At 37.5% G+C, this 18516-nt stretch overlaps 1 protein-coding gene across 3 annotated transcripts in view; it reads left to right on the forward strand.

Annotated features, from left to right (window-relative positions):
- LOC111148301 (RNA polymerase III subunit G) overlaps positions 1-18516 on the forward strand; it is a 46943-nt gene that overhangs the window by 18856 nt on the left and 9571 nt on the right. For 2 of the 3 annotated variants that reach the window (XM_022504791.1, XM_022504790.1), the window contains exons 4-6: positions 692-748; positions 4137-4187; positions 15922-16004. In XM_022504791.1, the coding sequence (XP_022360499.1) occupies positions 692-748; positions 4137-4187; positions 15922-16004 (191 nt within the window). The remainder of the gene's footprint in view (positions 1-691; positions 749-4136; positions 4188-15921; positions 16005-18516) is intronic. The other variant, XM_022504792.1, reaches the window with a different exon arrangement.

Genomic DNA, 18516 nt, shown 5'->3' on the forward strand with positions numbered 1-18516 from the left:
GGAGGTGAGCAGACAGCTCTCCATCTCCACGTAGTTAATACATCCCAGTTAAACAAGATTTTAAGAGTGGGAGCTGGAGGCTAATGTCACAAGAAGACTTTCTTGCCTGTATATGTAAGTAGCTTCCTGACCTGGCTTTGGGCTTTTGTGAATATTCTCAGAAATAAGTCAGGTTGTCTGATTCTGAACACTGTGTTAGGGTTTAGGTCTCTGCTCACCCCCAGCCATTCATACCCATTTGCTTCTTGCCACTCCCTCAAACTTGTAATATTTATTGAACTTTTCAATAGGTGTTCAGGAACACATTATGTACAAATATAGGAAATTCCCTATGTGTGAAATAAAAGATGTTTTTGGGGGTTTGTTTTGTTTTGTTTTGAAATTATTTATTTATTTATTTAACAGAGAGAGAAAAAGAGAGCACAAGCAGGGGGACTGGCAGAGGGAGAGGGAGAAGCAGGATCCCCACTGAACAGGGAATGCGGCTTGGGGCTCTATCCCAGGACCCTGGGATCATGATCTGAGCCAAAGGCAGACACTTAACCAACTGAGCCACCCAGGGACCCTGAAATAAAAGATGTTTTATTTTTTAACATAAACATAAAACTGCTGTTTTTAGTTATGGCTTAGGAGTGGCTGAAGTTCAGGCTTATTCTTGACTTCTCTAATGAATACTTTATCTTTTTTCTAGATATTGAAAGATATAGTAAAAGATACATGAAGGTGTACAAAGAGGAATGGATACCAGGTAATTATAAAAGTGAGAGTATTAAAATAATGTTTAAAGTTTATCTCCCTACCCCATATATTTTTTTAGGGAAAATTTTCTATTTTCACCATAGGAATTTACGCTATAGGAAAATAGTCTTGTTCCTTTCCTGTAATTAATTAGTAATGTATATCCTTTGAAAACTAGGATACTTCCTTGTATTATAACAAGGAAGAGTTGAAGTGATATTGAAGTTCTTATTTATTTATTTATTTGACACAGAGAGAGGTCACAAGTAGGCAGAGAGGCAGGCAGAGACAGAGAAGGGAAGCAGGCTCCCCGCTGAGCAGAGATCCTGATATGGGCCTCAGTCCCAGGACCCTGATCATGACCTGAGCCGAAGGCAGAGGCTTAACCCACTGAGCCACCCAGGCGCCCGATTTTAAAGTTCTTAAGATACTTTTTTATAAAATAGGACTTGTCAAACCCATCTGGGCTTTCCGTTTCCATTCGCTACAATTACAGTTTTAACCTACAGTACCAGTAATACTTCCATGTTTGTGAGTGATTTTACAGCTTTTGAGGAGAAAACAAGACTAGTTAAAGGACATTTTTAAGCCATGCTCGTGGATCTTCCTTTCTTTCAAACACACAGAGACTATTTTTATTTGTTAAGATACCTTTTCAATAGAACCATAGCTAAGAGAGTGTTTTTCAATGTTCACAAATTTTCCTTAAGCACAGGCAAGATGGAAGAAGCTAGAGAGATTTCATCCAGCTCATTCATTTTGCAGATAAAGAAACGTTGCCATAGAAATAGAGTGACTTATCAGGGTGACTTGCTAAGTATGACTAGAACCCAGGTCTTTTCATTTTTAACTTACTTCCCTTTGACTTCTGTTCTTGGTGTTTTGTGGAAACTGCCTTTATGTAAGAGCATAAATGGCATTTACCAGCATTATTGCTTGCATGGGTTATAGTGATCTTTCCAGGGTAGATCATTGATAAGGTTGGATTCCCCTTGAACACTCTCCTATCTCCTGTCTCAGATCTTTCACATCTGCCACATCATAAATATTCATTTCCTGAATGATTCTCTTTATATACCTTTTCATGATCATCTATGACTCACTTATAAAAGCAGAAATAGATTCAAAGCCAAATTTAATAGTTCAGGTAAAATAGCTTGAGATACAAATGCTTTCTGCAAACTACACTGAGTTTTTCTTGACAGGCAGTATTTTTTAATCTATTTTCATGTTGTTTCATTTTTCTAATTAGTTCTGTGCTTCAAAATGTAAAGAAACTGGGACGCCTGGTTGGCCCAGTCAGTTGAGAAGCTGAATCTTGGTTTTGGGGATATAGCCCCACATAGGGCTCCATACTCAGTGAGGAGTCCCACCTGCTTATGTGTCCTTTCTCTCTAAAATGAATAAATAATTCTTTTTAAAAAATTGGAATAAAGTGACTAATTAGAGGAATTGTATAGCTAATTCAAGGCAAAAAATTTTGTTAAAGATTACTTATTTATTTGAGAGAAAGAGTGTAGGGGATGAGGCAGAGGGAGAGAGAGAGAGAGAGAATCTCAAGCAGACTCCCCACAGGGCTCAATCTCACCCAAACCTGAGATCATGACCTGAGCTGAAATCAAGAGCCTGAGGCTCAAGTGATTGAGCCCCCCAGGTGCCCCCCAGGCAAAATTATTTCTTAAAGAGAATTACTTTTCCTTAGCTATTTATATTTTTAATTATAAAATTTTTGGATAATTATTAGAATTGTTTATTTAATTTTGCACATGTTGGGATTGTGGTCACATATTTTAACTTTTGAAAAAACAATTCCTTATTTTGTAAGATATACATGTCACTATAGAAAACTTATAAAATATAGCAGAGTCAAATAATAAATAATATATAAGAAAAGCAGCTATAATCTTAACACCCACAAAGAATTATTGTCATATTTTGTTCACAACCTAGAGGTTTCCCTGCACAAATATTAAATATATAAAAATATATGTTAGGTTTATTTTTTAATGGGATTCTATACGTACTGTTTTAGAAACTTTTTATCAAACAGTATATCATGAGTAACTTCATAAAAATTTTCTTACATTATTTTTCTTGTTATGAAAATTTCTGTATTTAAGATTGATTAAATACTATGTAGCTATTGAAGGAATGTTATAGAAATTTTATAGCACTATTACAAAGTTGGGGTTTTTTTTTTTTAATTTGTTTATTTTTTTAATGATCTCTGCATTCTATGTGGGGCTGAACTCACAACCCTAAGATCAGAGTCACATGCTGTACTGACTGAGCCAGCCAGATGCCCCAAAGTTGTTGTTGTTGTTTTTTAAAGATTTTATTTATTTAGTTGATACAGTTTGAGAGGGGGGGGAGAGTACAAGCAGGGGAACTGCAGGCCAAGGGAGAGGGAGAACCAGAAACTCTAATGAGCTAGGAGCACGATGCAGGACATGATCCAGGACCCTGACTGAGATCATGACCCAAGAGGAAGGCAGATGCTTAACCGACTAAGCCACCCAGGCGCCCCACCTCCCAATTTTTTTTTAATGACATTTTCTTCTTCATAGGATAAAATATGTTACTATTATATTTTGATTCCCAAGCTAAATCTGTACAGTCAGATATTAGGAAATTTTATTTTCATTGCAGAAGCAGCAGTGATGTCATTTATTCTTTTTAAAGATTTATTTTTTTATTTGAGAGGGGGCTGGATAGAGAGAGAGGGAGAGAGAATCTTAGGCCCTGATCCAGGATTCAATCTCACAACCCTCAGATCATGACTTGAGCTGAAACCGCGAGTTAGATGCTTAACCTACTGAGCTACCCAGATGACCCTGTCATATCCTTTGTTTTTTGTTGTTGTTGTTGTGGTTTTTTTAAAAAATATTTCATTTATTTATTTGAGAGAGAAAGAGAGAGAGAGAACATGAGCAAGGGGCGGAGCAGAGAGAGAGGCACAAGCAGACTCCCTGCTGATCAGGGAGCCCAGCTCGGGGCTCAATTCCAGAACCCTGACATCACAACCTGAGCTGACGTCAGATGATTCACTGAATGAGCCACTTAGGCGCTCCTGTCATGTCCTTTATTTATTTTTTTTTTTAAGATTTTTTTTTTAAGATTTTATTTATTTATTTGACAGACAGAGATCACAAGTTGGCAGGGAGGCAGGCAGAGAGAGAGGAAGGGAAGCAGGCTCCCCACCGAGCAGAGAGCCTGAAGCGGGGCTTGATCCCAGGACCCTGGGATCATGACCCGAGCTGAAGGCAGAGGCTTTAACCCACTGAGTCACCCAGGTGTCCCCTGTCATGTCCTTTAAAATAGTCATGTTGAGTGAGTGCCGCTAATCCCTAAGGGGAATTTCAGTTTTTGTGTTTTTTTTTTTTCTTTTGTACATGCAGATTGGAGAAGACTCCCAAGAGAAATGATGCCAAGGAAGAAGTGCAAAAAAGGTACATTGACTAATGTAATAATCCAGGTTAAAAAAAGTTATTGCTCAAATTCTATTTATTGAATTATCAATCTGAAGTTACACTCAGTGTTCTGAATGCTTTTCCTTAAAATATATTTGGCATTTGGTTATTTTGTTAAAAGTTTTTGTTGTCAATTTTCATTTCATTTTGGTTTGTTTAGTTGTTTTTCCTTTCTTTAATTATGGAATTTTGATGTGCCAAGAAAGACTTTTCAAGTATGTAAACAATTTTTTAAATTAAATTAAATTTTTTTTGAGTGTTCCAAAATTCATTGTTTATGTACCACACCTAGTGCTCCATGCAATAGGTGCCCTTCATAATACCCACCACCGGGCTCACCCAACCCTCCACCCCCCCTCTCCTCCAAAACCCTTATTTTGTTTCTCAGAGTCCACAGTCTCTCATGGTTTGTCTCCCCCTCTGATTTCCCCCAACTCACTTCTCCTCTCCTTCTCCCAATGTCCTCCATGTTATTCCTTATGCTCCACAAGTAAGTGAAACCACATGATAATTGACTCTCTCTGCTTGACTTATTTCACTCTGCATAATCTCTTCCGATCTTGTCCATGTTGATACAAAAGTTGGGTATTCATCCTTTCTGATGGAGGCATAATACTCCATTGTATATATGGTACATATCTTCCTTATCCATTCATCCATTGAAGGTCATCTTGGTTCTTTACACAGTTTGGCGACTGTGGCCATTGCTGCTATGATCATTGGGGTACAGATGGCCCTTTTCACTACATCAGTATCTTTGGTGTAAATACCCCATAGTGCAATTGCAGGGTCATAGGAAGCTCTGTTTTTAATTTCTTAAGGAATCTCCACACTGGTTTCCAAAGTGACTATACCAACTTGCATTCCCACCAACAGTGTAAGAGGGTTCCCCTTTCTCCACATCCTCTCCAACACATATTATTTACTGTGTTGTTAATTTTGGCCATTCTAACTGGTGTCAGGTGGTATCTCAATGTGGTTTTGATTTGAATCTCCCTGATGGCTAGTGATGATGAACATTTTTTCATGTGTCTGTTAGCCACTTGTGTGTCTTCTTTGGAGAAGTGTCTGTACATGTCTTCTGCCCATTTTTTGACATGATTATCTATTTGTGTGTGTTGAGTTTGAGGAGTTCTTTATAGATCTTGGATATCAGCCCTTTTTCTGTAGTGTCATTTGCAAATATCTTCTCCCATTCCATGAGTTGCCTCTTCATTTTGTTGACTGTTTCCTTTGCTATACAGAAGCTTTTGATCTTGATGAAGTCCCAAAATTTCCTTTTCGCTTTTGTTTCCTTTGCCTTTGGAGACATATATTGCAATTTAGCATATTTGAAACTTTTTTAATGGTTATACAACCTATATTTTAAGTTTTTTTTCAATTAACTAACATATAATTTATTATTCATTTTGAGGTACAGGTCTGTGATTCACCAGTCTTACATAATGTCCAGTGCTCATTACATCATGTGCCCTCCTTAATGACCATCATCCAGTTACCCCATCCCCCTACTAAATCCAGCAACCCTTGGTTTGTTTCCTATGATTAAGAGTCTCTTACAGTTTGTCTCCCTCTCTGGTTTCGTCTTGTTTTATTTTTTCCTCTCTTCCTCTATGATCCTCTGTTTTGTTTCTTAAATTCCACATATGAGTGAAATCAAATGATAATTGTCTTTCTCTGATTGACTTATTTTGCTTATTGTAATGCCCACATCATTATAAATGGCAAGATTTCCTTTTTTGATGTTTAAGTAATATTCCTGTGTGTGTGTGTGTGTGTGTGTGTGTGTGTGTGTGTGTGTACATACATACCACATCTTCTTTATCCGTTTACATACCACATCTTCTTTATCCGTTCAACTGTTGATGGGCATCTCTAGTTTTTCCATAGTTTGGCTATTGTGGACATTGCTGCTATAAATTATTGAGGTCCAAGTACACCTTTGGATTGCTACATTTGTATCTTTGGGGTAAATACCCAATAGTGCGATTGCTGGGTTATAAGGTAGTTCTATTTTTAACTTTCTGAGGAACCTCTATGCTGTTTTCCAGAGTGGCTGCACCAGCTTGCATTCCCACCAACAGTAGGAGGGATATCCTTTCTCCACATCCTGGCCAATATCTGTCATTTCCTGACTTGTTGATTTTAGCCACTCTGACTGGTGTGACGTGGTATCTCACTGTGGTTTTGATTTGTATTTCCCTGTTGCCAAGTGATGTTGAGCACTTTTTCATGTGTCTGTTGGCCATCTGGAGGTCTTCTTTCAGAAATGTCTGTTCATGTCTTCTGCCCATTTCTTGATTGGATTATTTGTTCTTTGGGTGTTGAGTTTGATAAGTTCTTTATAGGTTTTAGATACTAGCCCTTTATCTGATATGTCATTTGCAAATATCTTCTCCCATTCTGTTGGTCGTCTTTTGGCTTTGTCGACGGTTTCCTTTGCTATGCATATATTTTAAGTTTTTAACTTAAACATTTCGAGCTGCTAAAATTTGGGAACTGGTAGATTAGAACTTTATATTGTACATAAAATACCAAAGTGAAAGTTTCTAATGTGTTGTTATTTCATAATTCCAATGATGAAAAAGTTATTGAGCATCTATTATTGCCAGTCACTATGTAAAAGGAATAAAACAATGAGCAAAGTGGGAATAATCCTTGCCCTAATGGGGCTTACAGTCAAATGGAGTAAAAACATTAAACAAAACCACAATGTCCTCATTGGGAGGTCAGGGGAGTTTCTTTGAGAAAACAGAATAGGAAGTCCAGATTGAAAGATGAGTAAGAAATTACTAATGTGATTGGGGAAGAACATTGGAGAAAGACCAGGTTTGTGAGGGAAGGTCATGAGTTCAGGTTAAAGGTGGTCTTTAAGGTTCCTTTGAAATATACCAGTAGAAATGTTAAGCATGTTGTTGAGTACAAGAGGGTGAACCTCAAAATGGAGATGATAGTGATTAGCATAGATAATATAATTGAAACTATGAGGAAAGTATGAGATTGTCTAGGGTGAAATTAGAGAATTAGAGGAAATGAAGGCCTAAGCCTAACCTTGGAGAAAGGCCAAAATTTAATAGGCTGACAGAGGAGATGGAAAAAAAAAGAGAGAGGGGAAGAAGAGAGGCGAGCCCAAGAGAATAGAACTGTGGAAGCAAAAGTACACAAGAAGTAGAGACTATTTCAGGGCACTTGGGTGTCTCAGTCAGTTAAGCATCTGCCTTCTGCTCGGGTCATGATCTCAGGGTCCTGGAATTGAGTCCTGCATCAGGCTCTCTACTCAGCAGGTAGTCTGCTTCTCCCTCTCCTCCTGCTGCTTCCCCTGCTCTTGTGCTTTCTCTCTCCCAAATAAATAAATAATTATTTATTATTTATTAAATAAATAAAATCTTAAAAACAAAAAAGAAGTAGAGACTATTTCAAGAGGTAACAACAGTGTTAAAGGAGGTTAAACAAAGTTGCTGTGAGGTCAAGTAAGATAAAGATTGGAAAATGTAAACTAATTTTTGACATGTTGATCATTGTTGACCTTAGTGAGAGCTTTTCTCATTTTTTAAAGATTTCATTTATTTGTTTATTTAGAGAGAGAATGTGAGGGGGAGAGGTGTAGGGAGAGAGGGAGAGAGCAAATCTCAAGCAGACTCTGAGCTGACGTGGGGCTCAGTCTCATAACCCTGAGAGCATGACGTGAGCTAAAATCAAGAGTCTGATGCATAACTGACTGAGTCACCCAGGCTACCCTCGGTGAGAGCTTTTTAAAAGATTCGTAAGGGTAGAGTTCAGATTGGAATGGGTTAAACAGTAAATGAGAATTTAGGAAAAGGGTACAGCTAGCATAAATGAGTATTTGGGAAATTTGGATATAAAGAATAAAGAGAGAAAAAAGGAAGTAGCCAGGAAAATTAACAACAATGGAGTAGAAACTAAGAGAAGAGAAGAAATACCCCCATCTCTTACCCCTCTCTTTTTATTAGGCCTTGTATTTTACGTTTTGCTTTTTAATAGACTTCATTTTTAGAGCAGTTTAAGATTCACAGGAAAATTGAACAGATAAGTACAGATTTCCCATATGCTCCCTGCTGCCATGCATGCATAGTCTCCCCCATTATTAACATCCCCCACCAGAGTGGTACATTTGTAACAATCAGTGATCCTACCTTGACATAGCACTATTACACAGAGCCCATAGTTTACTTTAGGATTCATTCTTGTTATTTTGCATTCTGTGGGTTTTGGCAAATGCATAATGACACATGTCCACGGTTGTATTATCATACAGAGTACTTTCACTGCTTTAAAAATTCTCTGTGCTCTGCCTTTTCATCCCTTCCTCCTCCTAACCCCTGGCAACCACTGATCTTTTTACTGTCTCCACAGCTTTGCCTTTTCCAAAATGTCATAGAGTTGGAGGCATACAGTACGTAGCCTTTTCAGATTGGCTTCTTTTACTTAGTAAAATGCATTTAAGTTTCCTCCATGACTTTTCATGGCTTGACAGCTCATTTTTTGTTAGCACTAAATAATATTCCATTGTTTGGATGTGCCACAGTTTATCTGTTTACCTGCTGAAGGTCATCTTGATTGCTTCCAAGGTTTGGCAATTATGAATAAAATTGTTATAAACATCCATTGTTGTGTGGACATAAGTTTTCAGCTCCTTTGATTAAATACCAAGGAGGATGATTGCTGGACTATCTGGTAAGAATATGTTTAGTTTTGCAAGAAACCATTAAACTGTCTTCCAAAGTTCCTCTGCCATTTTGCATTCCCACTAGCAACCAATGAGAGTTCCTGTTTTTACTCATCCTGGCTAGCATTGGGTATTGTCAGTGTTCTGGATTTTGGCCATTCTAATAGGTATGTGGTAGTATCTCACTACCGTTTTAATGTGCATTTCCTGGTGACATATGTGAAGCATCTTTGTGTATGTTTACTTGCCATTTGAGTATCTTGTTTGGCAAGATGTCTGTTAAGGTCTTTGGCCCACTTTTTAATGTTTGTGTGTGTGTGTGTGTGTGTGTGTGTGTGTGTGTGTGTGTGTGTGTTTGCATTCTTACTGTTGAGTTTTAGGAGTTCTTTGTATATTTTGGATAACAGTCTATAGGAAAAACTCACAGTCTATGCTGTGAGTTTCTCCTTTACTCTCATACTACCACCACAACATTTCTGACACCAGGTGTGTGGAATTTTTTCCCCAAACCAAGCTGTTCTCTGCAGCTGGATGTCATATAATTTAATTCAATTCCAATAGCAACTAGAATTAGCACAGACTCCACAAGTTGAGGGCTCAGCCCCGCAAGACTATTCCCACTTCAGATACCAATTTCAAGTAGTAGGTTTCCCACATTACCCACAACTTGTGTCTGACTTGGCTACAGATCGGAGGTTCCCATGACCCTCCTCCCACTTAGATTTCATTTGCTAGAACAGCTCACAGAACTCAGGGAAACACTTAGGTTTACCAGTTTATTATTTAATGAAGGATATGATAAAGAATATAGATGGACAGTCAGATGAAGAGATAGATAGGGCAAGGTTTAGAAGTGTTCCCAGCACAGCAACTTCTGTCTCTGTGGAGTTGGGGTGTACCCCCTTCCCACTATGTGGACGTGTTTACCAACCTGGAAACTCCTCAAATCCCCATGCTTTGGTGATTTTTGTAGAGACTTCATCACATAGGTATGATCACTCATTAATTCAGTCTCCAGTCCCTCTCCCCATTCCCAAGGAATGGGGGATGGAGCTGAAAAATCCAATCTTTTTCTTTTTTTAAAGATTTTATTTATTTATTTGAAAGAGAGATAGAGATCACAAGTAGGCAGAGAGTCAGGCAGAGGGAGAGGGGGAAGCAGGCTCTCTGCTGAGCAAGGAGCCTAATGCAGGGCACAATCCCAGGACCCTGGGATTATGACCTGAGTCACCCAGGAGCCCCTGAAAATTCCAATCTTTTAATCATAGTTTGTCCTGTCTTGTGACCAGCCTCCCTCTTGAAGTTATCCAAGAGCCCACCAAGAATGGCCTCCTTAGAACAAAAGATACTCCTATTACCAAGTAAATTCCAAAGGATTAGGAACTTTGTTAGGAACCAGTTTCAAAGACTAAATATTAGAACAAAACATGCTCCTAGTGTTCTTATCACTTAAGAAATTATAAGTTTTAGGAGTTCTGTGCCAGGAACCAGAAACAGAGACCAATATATATTTTTTCTATTATTTCACACAGTCCTTTATCAGATATGTCTTTTGCAAATATTTTCTCTCAGTCTGTGGTTTGTTTTCTGTCTCCTGTCATTATCTTTTGCAAGGCAGAATTTTTTAATTTTAATGAAGTCCAACTTCTCAGTTATTGCTTTCATAAATCATGGCTTTGGTATTATATCTAAGAAGTCATCACCAAACTCAAGGTCATCTAGATTTTCTCTTATGTTATCTTTTAAGAGTTTTGTAGTTCTGTGTTTTGCATTTAGGCTGTGGTCCATTTTGAGTTAATTTTGGTGAAGGGTGTTAAGATCCACCTAGACTCATTTTATGCATGTGGAAGTTTAGTTGTTCCAATACTATTTAAAATAAAATAAAATAAAATAAAACAAAAGAAAGTCCAGTATTGTCAGTCCTCCAACTTTGTTCTTTCCTTCAGTATTGTGTTGGCTATTCTGGATCCTTTGCCTCTCCACACAAATATTAGAAACAGTTTGCTGATACTATAAAATAACTTACTAGGATATTGACTGAAATTGCATTGAATCCAAAGATGAAGTTAGGAAGAACTATCATCTTGACAATACTGTCTTACTATCCATGAACATGGAATATTTCTCCATTTATTTAGTTCTTTGACCTCATTCTTCAGAGTTTTGCGGTTTTCTTCATATAGACTCTATACATATTTTGTTAGGTTTGTATCTAAGTATTTTGTGTGGGGGGTGCTAATGTAAGTAGTATCAGATTTATAATTTCAAATTCCATTTGCTCATTTTTGATATATAAGAAATATATATTGACTTTTGTGTATTAACCTTGTATCCTGCAATCCTTCTGTAATTGCTTATTAGTTTCCAGAGTTTTTGTCTCATTCTTTCAGCCCAAAACTGACCTTTGTATATTAACCTTGTATCCTGCAACCCTTCTTCTTCTTCTTCTTTTTTTTTTTAAGATTTTATTTATTTATTTGACAGAGAGAGAGAGAGAGAGAGAGAGATCACAAGTAGGCAGAAAGGCAGGCAGAGATAGAGGGGTAAGCATGCTCCCTGCCAAGCAGAAAGCCTGATGTGGGGCTCGATCCCAGGATCCTGAGATCATGACCTGAGCTGAAAGCAGAGGCTTAACCCACTGAACCACCCAAGTGCCCCTCCTGCAACCCTTCTACAATCACTTATTTCCACAGTTTTTGCCTCATTCCTTCAGATTTTCTGCATAGATGACCATGTCATCTGTGAATGAAGACACTTTTATTTCTTCCTTCCAAATCTGTTGAAAGTAATGATAAGAAGGAACTTTCTTGCCTTGTCCCTAGTCTTAGTGGGAAAGTGTCAAGCTTTTCACCATTAAGTATGATGTAGCTATGGGGTTTTTTATAGCTATTCTTTATCAAGTTTACAAAGTTCCCCTCTACTTGTTTACTAAGAGTTTTTTGTGATGAATGGGTGTTTGATTTTGTCAAATGCTTTTACTGCATCTGTTGATATGATCACATGATTTTTCTTCTTTAACCCATTAATGTGGTGGATTATGTTAATTGATTTTGGAAGGTTGAACCAGCCTTACATACCTGTGATGAGTCCTACTTGGTCGTGATGTATTATTCTTTCTATACATTGTGGGATTGGATTTGGAAATATTTTGTTGACCATTTTTGCTTATATGTTCATGAGAGATACCGGTTTTCTGTTTCCTTTCTTTTTTTTTTTTAAGATTTTATTTATTTATTTGACAGACAAAGATCACAAGTAGGCAGAGAGGCAGGCAGAGAGAGAGTGGGGAAAGGCTCCCTGATGAGCAGAGAGCCCAATGCAGGGCTCGAGCCCAGGACCCTGAGATCATGACCTGAGCTGAAAGCAGAGGCTTTAACCCACTGAGCCACCCAGGCGCCCCTGTTTCCTTTGTTTTAATATTTGTCTGGTTTTGGTATTAGGGTAATGTTGGCCTCTTAGAATAGGAAGTATTGCTTTATCTCCTGTTTTCTGAAAGAGATTCCCCTCCCCTTTTAACAGCTCTATTGAATTATCTTTGACATGTAATAAAATGCATATATTTGAAATATATAATTCAGTAAGTTCTAACATATGTATTTAAAGTGGAAATATTTTTATTTTGTTTTACCTCAGAACTACAATTTTTAAGAATATTTAGCTTGCTTGAATACAAAATATTATATTTTTTTAAAAAACCAAAATGCAGTATGTTGAGATATAATAGTTTATTTGCTGTCTTTTGTACCTTTGGCTTTTATTAGGCAAATATATTATTTTTCCAGTGTAATATCATGCACTAATACTGGTTATGTCTTGGTGAATCCCAAATTTGTAGCAGACTTTAAAGAGCCAAAAAAGAATGTATCTGATTTGGAAAAATTGATATTTTCAAATACGTCACACTACTGCTCATCCCTGGAACTTTATATACAAATTGATTATTAGTAAAAATGTCCAATGTGTCAGAATTTCCATTTGTTAAAAAATAAGACAACAACCACAAAACTTTCTGTTTCTATTCTGAGCTTTTTTTTTTTTTTTGGCATATTGTGAAATTTCTGTGTTTTATTCCTGATAAACTTATACTCTCTCTTTTGTTTTTTGTTTTTTTTTTTCATTTTTTGCATAGTTTTTATTTTTTATTTTTTTTATAAGCATATAATGTATTATTAGCCCCAGGGATACAGGTCTGTGAATCGCCAGGTTTACACACTTCACAGTACTCACCATAGCACATACCCTCCCCAATGTCCATAACCCCACCACCCTCTCCCTACCCCCTCCCTTTCTCTTTTGTTAAAATGACCTCCACTGATTTACATGAAAATAAACAGTACCCAAAAAGACAATGACTGAAAAACTTTGTTTCTTGAAGAACCAGCTAATGGCAGGTATTGAAAGAAACAGAAAAAAAAAAAAATTCAAATATATGCATATATTTGGCCAAAGATGAAAAAAAATGCATATTAATGTTTCTGGGTTAAAACAGTCTTTTAACAAATTTTGGCAATTTTTTTTAAAGATTTATTTATTTTAGAAAGAGAGTGAGAAGCCATGTGAGTTGGGAAAGGGGCGGAGGGGAAAGGAGAGGGAGAGAATTCCAAAAAAACTCCCCACTGAGCACATGGCCCAACTCAGGGCTCTGTCTCACAACCCTCAGATCATGACCTGAGCCAAAACCAAGAGTCAGACACTCAACCAACTGAGCCACCCAAGCATCCCAACAAATTTTGGTAATTTGACACTTCTCTCCCAGTTATACATAAAAGAATTTGTGATTATATAAAACCAGATTGATAAGTAGCAAAAGATGCTTAGTGGCCTTTCAGCAACTGACTTTCTTAGTTAAGAGATCAGTAGTGTTTTGTTTTTTTTTTTTAAGATTCTATCCATTTATTTGACAGAGAGAGATCACAAGTAGACAGAGAGGCAGGCAGAGAGAGAGAGAGAGAGAGAGGGAAGCAGGCTCCCCGCTGAGCAAAGAGCCCGACGCGGGACTCGATCCCAGGACCCTGAGATCACGACCTGAGCCAAAATCAAGAGTTAGCTGCTCAACCGACTGAGCCACCCAGGTGCCGCAAGAGATCAGTAGTTTTTAATAAGTTTATTTACCTGACCATGTTCTGTAATACCCAATTAATAGCCTTATGTGTTAGGAAACGTAAATAATTCAACAGAAGATTCTTAGAGAAAAAGACCATGATGTGAGTAAATTACATTCTTAGCTAATTGTTAGGTCCCCCAATTATGGGTCCGTGAATAAAGGAGCGAGACTGATACAAAGCGAAGGTCAAGCAAAGCTTTATTTCACACCAAGCATCAAGAATCAAACCGAACGTTCGGGGCCGCACCTCTTACAGAGGGGCGACCTCTCTCTGCTTCACAGACTAGCTTTTAAGGGCAAAGGCCATGTGGTTGGGCCTGGCCACGCACAGGTGGCCAATGAAATTGTAACACAAGAGAAAGCTGCACAGTCATGTTAGGTCACACATAAGTGACCAATTGAATTGCAATTTACCCTAGTAGATATTTGAATTAGCCTATCACCTTGGTCGGAATTGGCGCCCAAAAGGTGCCCCAAGGGGCGGGGCCCATACTCCTGGGTAACTAGGGAGACAGTATGCCACCCCCTACTGATGGGATGTCTGCACCTGGCCTGACCCACCCTTGTATTTAGGCTTTGTTACCTGGGACTGGTTTCCGGGACTTGTTTTTAAGTAAGTCCCTTAGGGAAGGGGGTCAGGGACAGTTTAAGGGTTAAACAACAAGGTTATTGTTTAACCTGGATGGAAGTGCTCTGGCTAAAATAGGTCCTTACCCTAATGTTTTCTAGCATCTATATTATAATATATATTGAGATCTAGTTCATATATGATACTACATTTTATGTGCTACAGTTCAAATTAAACGGTTTTTACCCTCAAGGGGAACAGAGAAAGTTACCCATTATTAAATATAACTGTTACCTTTTTTCTGAGCAAAATGTCACAAATATATATATTGGGGTTCTGAGCTCAGTGACTCCCTGAGGGGCAATTTGGTATAACATAGTAAATTATAATTCTGTCAGTTGTGGGTCATCCACCACAATCTAGAAATTTGTTCTTCTATAGGTTAAATGTTAATCTTTAACGAAATTACATCTTTCTGAATCATATTTTCCTCTGTTGCCAAGTAATGTCTAGGTATTTAGTTTGATTTGGGGAAAGGACTATAATACTTTTTGATCACAATGGGACAGTTTGGTAGGACAGCCTTGGTAACTGACTGGCTGGATCTATATGTGAAATAATTCTCCATTCCCTGTGGTTGTAGAATAGCCTCTAATGCATGATTTTTTATATGGCTTTAAAAAAATCCAAAAGCCATTAAAACTTTTTATTTACATTGCTTTGAGTTTTCAGATTCATATAACAGATACGTTCAGTTTAACCATTTTAATCTTTATTCCAAAGATGAGGCTTATGTTGCATGAGTATAACTCCTTCCTCATTTCTTTAACCATTGACAAATGCATATTTATTCTGCACTTGTTTTTTATTTTCCAAACCTGGTTGAATTGCTCTAGTTAAAATAAAATACACAGATCAGTGAACAGGAAGCCAGTGCGGATGATATATTTGTGAGAGTCTTTCTCTGGTCCTCTCATGCTTCTACCTTAGGTAACATTTTAGTAGTCAGTGTAGGCCTTAATAACATTACTTTCTAGTACAGATCTTCCTGGTAAAAATATATCTGGTTACAGTGTTAGAAAACATCCTTTAAGTGATTATCATTTACTCCTCATCATGGAAAATTGGTGAGGCCTGCTGACTCAGTTATTTTTTATTTATTTAAGAAATACTATTTTTATTTAAGAAAATTATTTTTATTTTTAATTAAGAAAATTAATTCGGTCTGCAAATTATGTGACTGTCCGCCATGACATATCACTATGCTAGGCAGCATATGAAGAGGCAAAAAAAAAAAAAACATAATGCAGAGTTACTGTTACAGAAATATGTGTTAACAGTGGTTTTACTTCAGCAGGCCCCAAATCCGAAAAGGCGAAAGATACAAGCAAAGGCGTTTCACTCACTAATACTGCAGATGTGTTGAAAAAAATCGAGGTAAGGTTTTCTTCTTGCTATCTGAGCAAGCTGAAAAAGTGTCATGCCTTCTTTCACCTTTTTCAGTCTTTCCACCTTCTCTCACTTTTGATAATATGTGGATTTGGCAGAACCAAGCTCAGCACACGGGGTAACTGGAAAGATTTGAACATTGTTGGCTGGGATATAAAAAAACTCCATCCTGTCCTTCTTTACCACTTACCTGTCAATGTACCTTACCTTCTGTCACCTACTTACTTTCCATGTATCACTACTTTCCCCTTACACTGGAAGTACATATGAGAAAGAAACACGAGTTACATACCTAAAATGTATTTCTTTAAAAAAAAAAAAGTCTCAGGGTGGTTTTTTTTTTTTCCTATTTTTACACATGTACTTTATTAGTGCTTTTTTTTCTGTCTTTGGTAAGTGTAGAAGATTCTATTGAAAAAAAGTAGATCTTATGGAACTACTTTTATACCTTCATTGTTTTTAATATTTCAAAAATAGAAAGATAAAATATCCAAAAGGTTAATAAACTGAAAATTTGCCCTCCCATCCCTGTCCCTAACCATCTAGTTCCCCTCTTGTACAACCAGTATTATCAGTTTCTTATAGATGGATCTTCCAGAAATATTTTATGTATAACAAATAACAGATTTTTTTCTTTTTCTTTTTCATGACAAAAGCTAGCATATGCATATCTTCTGCATTTCATGTTATCATTTGTAATCAATGGAGATGGCTCTATGTTAGTCTGTATAGAGTTTGCCTTATTTTTTTTTCTTTTTTGGCTGCACTGTAAGAATGAACCATAATTTATTTAACCAGTATTGTATCGATGGCCATGTTTCATCTAGAGTTTTGCTATTATAAACAGTGCTATAGTGAATTTACATTAAGTATGTCGTTTTACATCTATAGAGTAGATTTCTTGAAGTGGATTTCTTAGGTCAATAGTTATGTGTATCAAATAATATAGATAAATATTGACAGACCACTCTCCATGGAGGTTATGCCAATGTATTCCCACTGTCCTTGCAGATACTACTGATGGTAATGATGAGGATGATGATGATAGCTTATTATGTACCAGGCTCTTTGATGAAAGATATTTACATACCTTATGTCCTGAAGACTTCATAACAATGAGAGATGGGTATTTTTCTTCCTTACTTACAGATAAGGAGGTCAAGGCTTTGAAACTTTTATTTGCCTGGTCAAGTTGGCACAGCTCTGTGATAACTTGGCTGGTGCTTGAGCCAGAGATAACGTATCTGAAAATAATGGCAGAAGGATATTGAGGGAATAGCTATAACTGTCAGGTTTAACCGTGGTGGAATGATGGAAAGGGTTGCAGAACTAGCAACAGGTTGCAGAACTAGCAACTGACTCTTCTTAAAGCTTCCTGGAAAGAAGTTGCTAAGATGATATGTGCTATAAGGAGGATTAATCTGAATGTGATTTCTCATCAGAACAAATTGTGCTTTCTGATTTCCTACATTTAAACACCTTTTTCATTTTGCACATGTTAAAACTGAAGTTTTAAATCTGAAAGTTAAATGAGTTAGCTTTTTTTTTTTATCTCTCCGTTAACGAGCAAAATTAGCTTCTGGATGACTTTCTTATTGTTCATTTCTTAAGCAAAAGTAGTTGCAGGTTTTATTTTATTTTATTTATTTTTTTAAAGATTTTATTTATTTATTTGACAGACAGAGATCACAAGTAGGCAGAGAGTCAGGCTGAGAGAGAGGAGGAAGCAGGCTCCCCGCCAAGCAGAGAGCCCGATGCGGGACTCGATCCCAGGACCCTGAGACCACAACCCGAGCCGAAGGCAGAGGCTTTAACCCACTGAGCCACCCAGGCACCCAGTTGCAGGTTTTAATATAATAAAACTGTGGATGGGGTGCCTGGATGGCTCAGTGGGTTAAAGCCTCTGCCTTCGGCTCAGGTCATCATCCCAAGGTCCTGGGATCAAGCCTCGGCTCAGGATCTCTGCTCAGAGGGGAGCCTGCTCCCTCCACCCCCACTCTCTGCCTGCATCTCTGCCTACTTGTGATCTCTGTCAAATGAATACATAAAAATCTTAAAAAAAAAAAAAACAACCTGCAGATGGAGAGAAAGTAACAAACAGTCAAATCTCATGTGTGTGAATAATCAGATAGCAGAAAACTAATATTTGAGCCTCTGTCTGTTTGACTTATGGGAAACTCTATAGGTTGGCTGCGTATTATTTAAACTGGAATAACTATTCCCTCTCTATAAGTTAACTGTTTGCGAAGTGTTTTCACATTGTGTTCATCACATTATTCTTTTTTTTAAATTAATTAATTTATTTATCTTAATAAACATATAATGTATTTTTATCCCCAGGGGTACAGGTCTGTGAATCGCCAGGTTTACACATTTCACAGCACTCATCATAGCACATACTCTCCCCAGTGTCCATATCCCCACCACCCTCTCCCGTCCCCCCTCCCCCCAGCAACCTTCAGTCTGTTTTTTGAGATTGAGTCTTTTATGGTTTGTCTCC

The sequence above is a fragment of the Enhydra lutris genome, unplaced genomic scaffold, assembly GCF_002288905.1.
Source record: "Enhydra lutris kenyoni isolate GAN:26980312 unplaced genomic scaffold, ASM228890v2 scaffoldscaffold19, whole genome shotgun sequence".
In the NCBI taxonomy this organism is placed as follows: domain Eukaryota; kingdom Metazoa; phylum Chordata; class Mammalia; order Carnivora; family Mustelidae; genus Enhydra; species Enhydra lutris.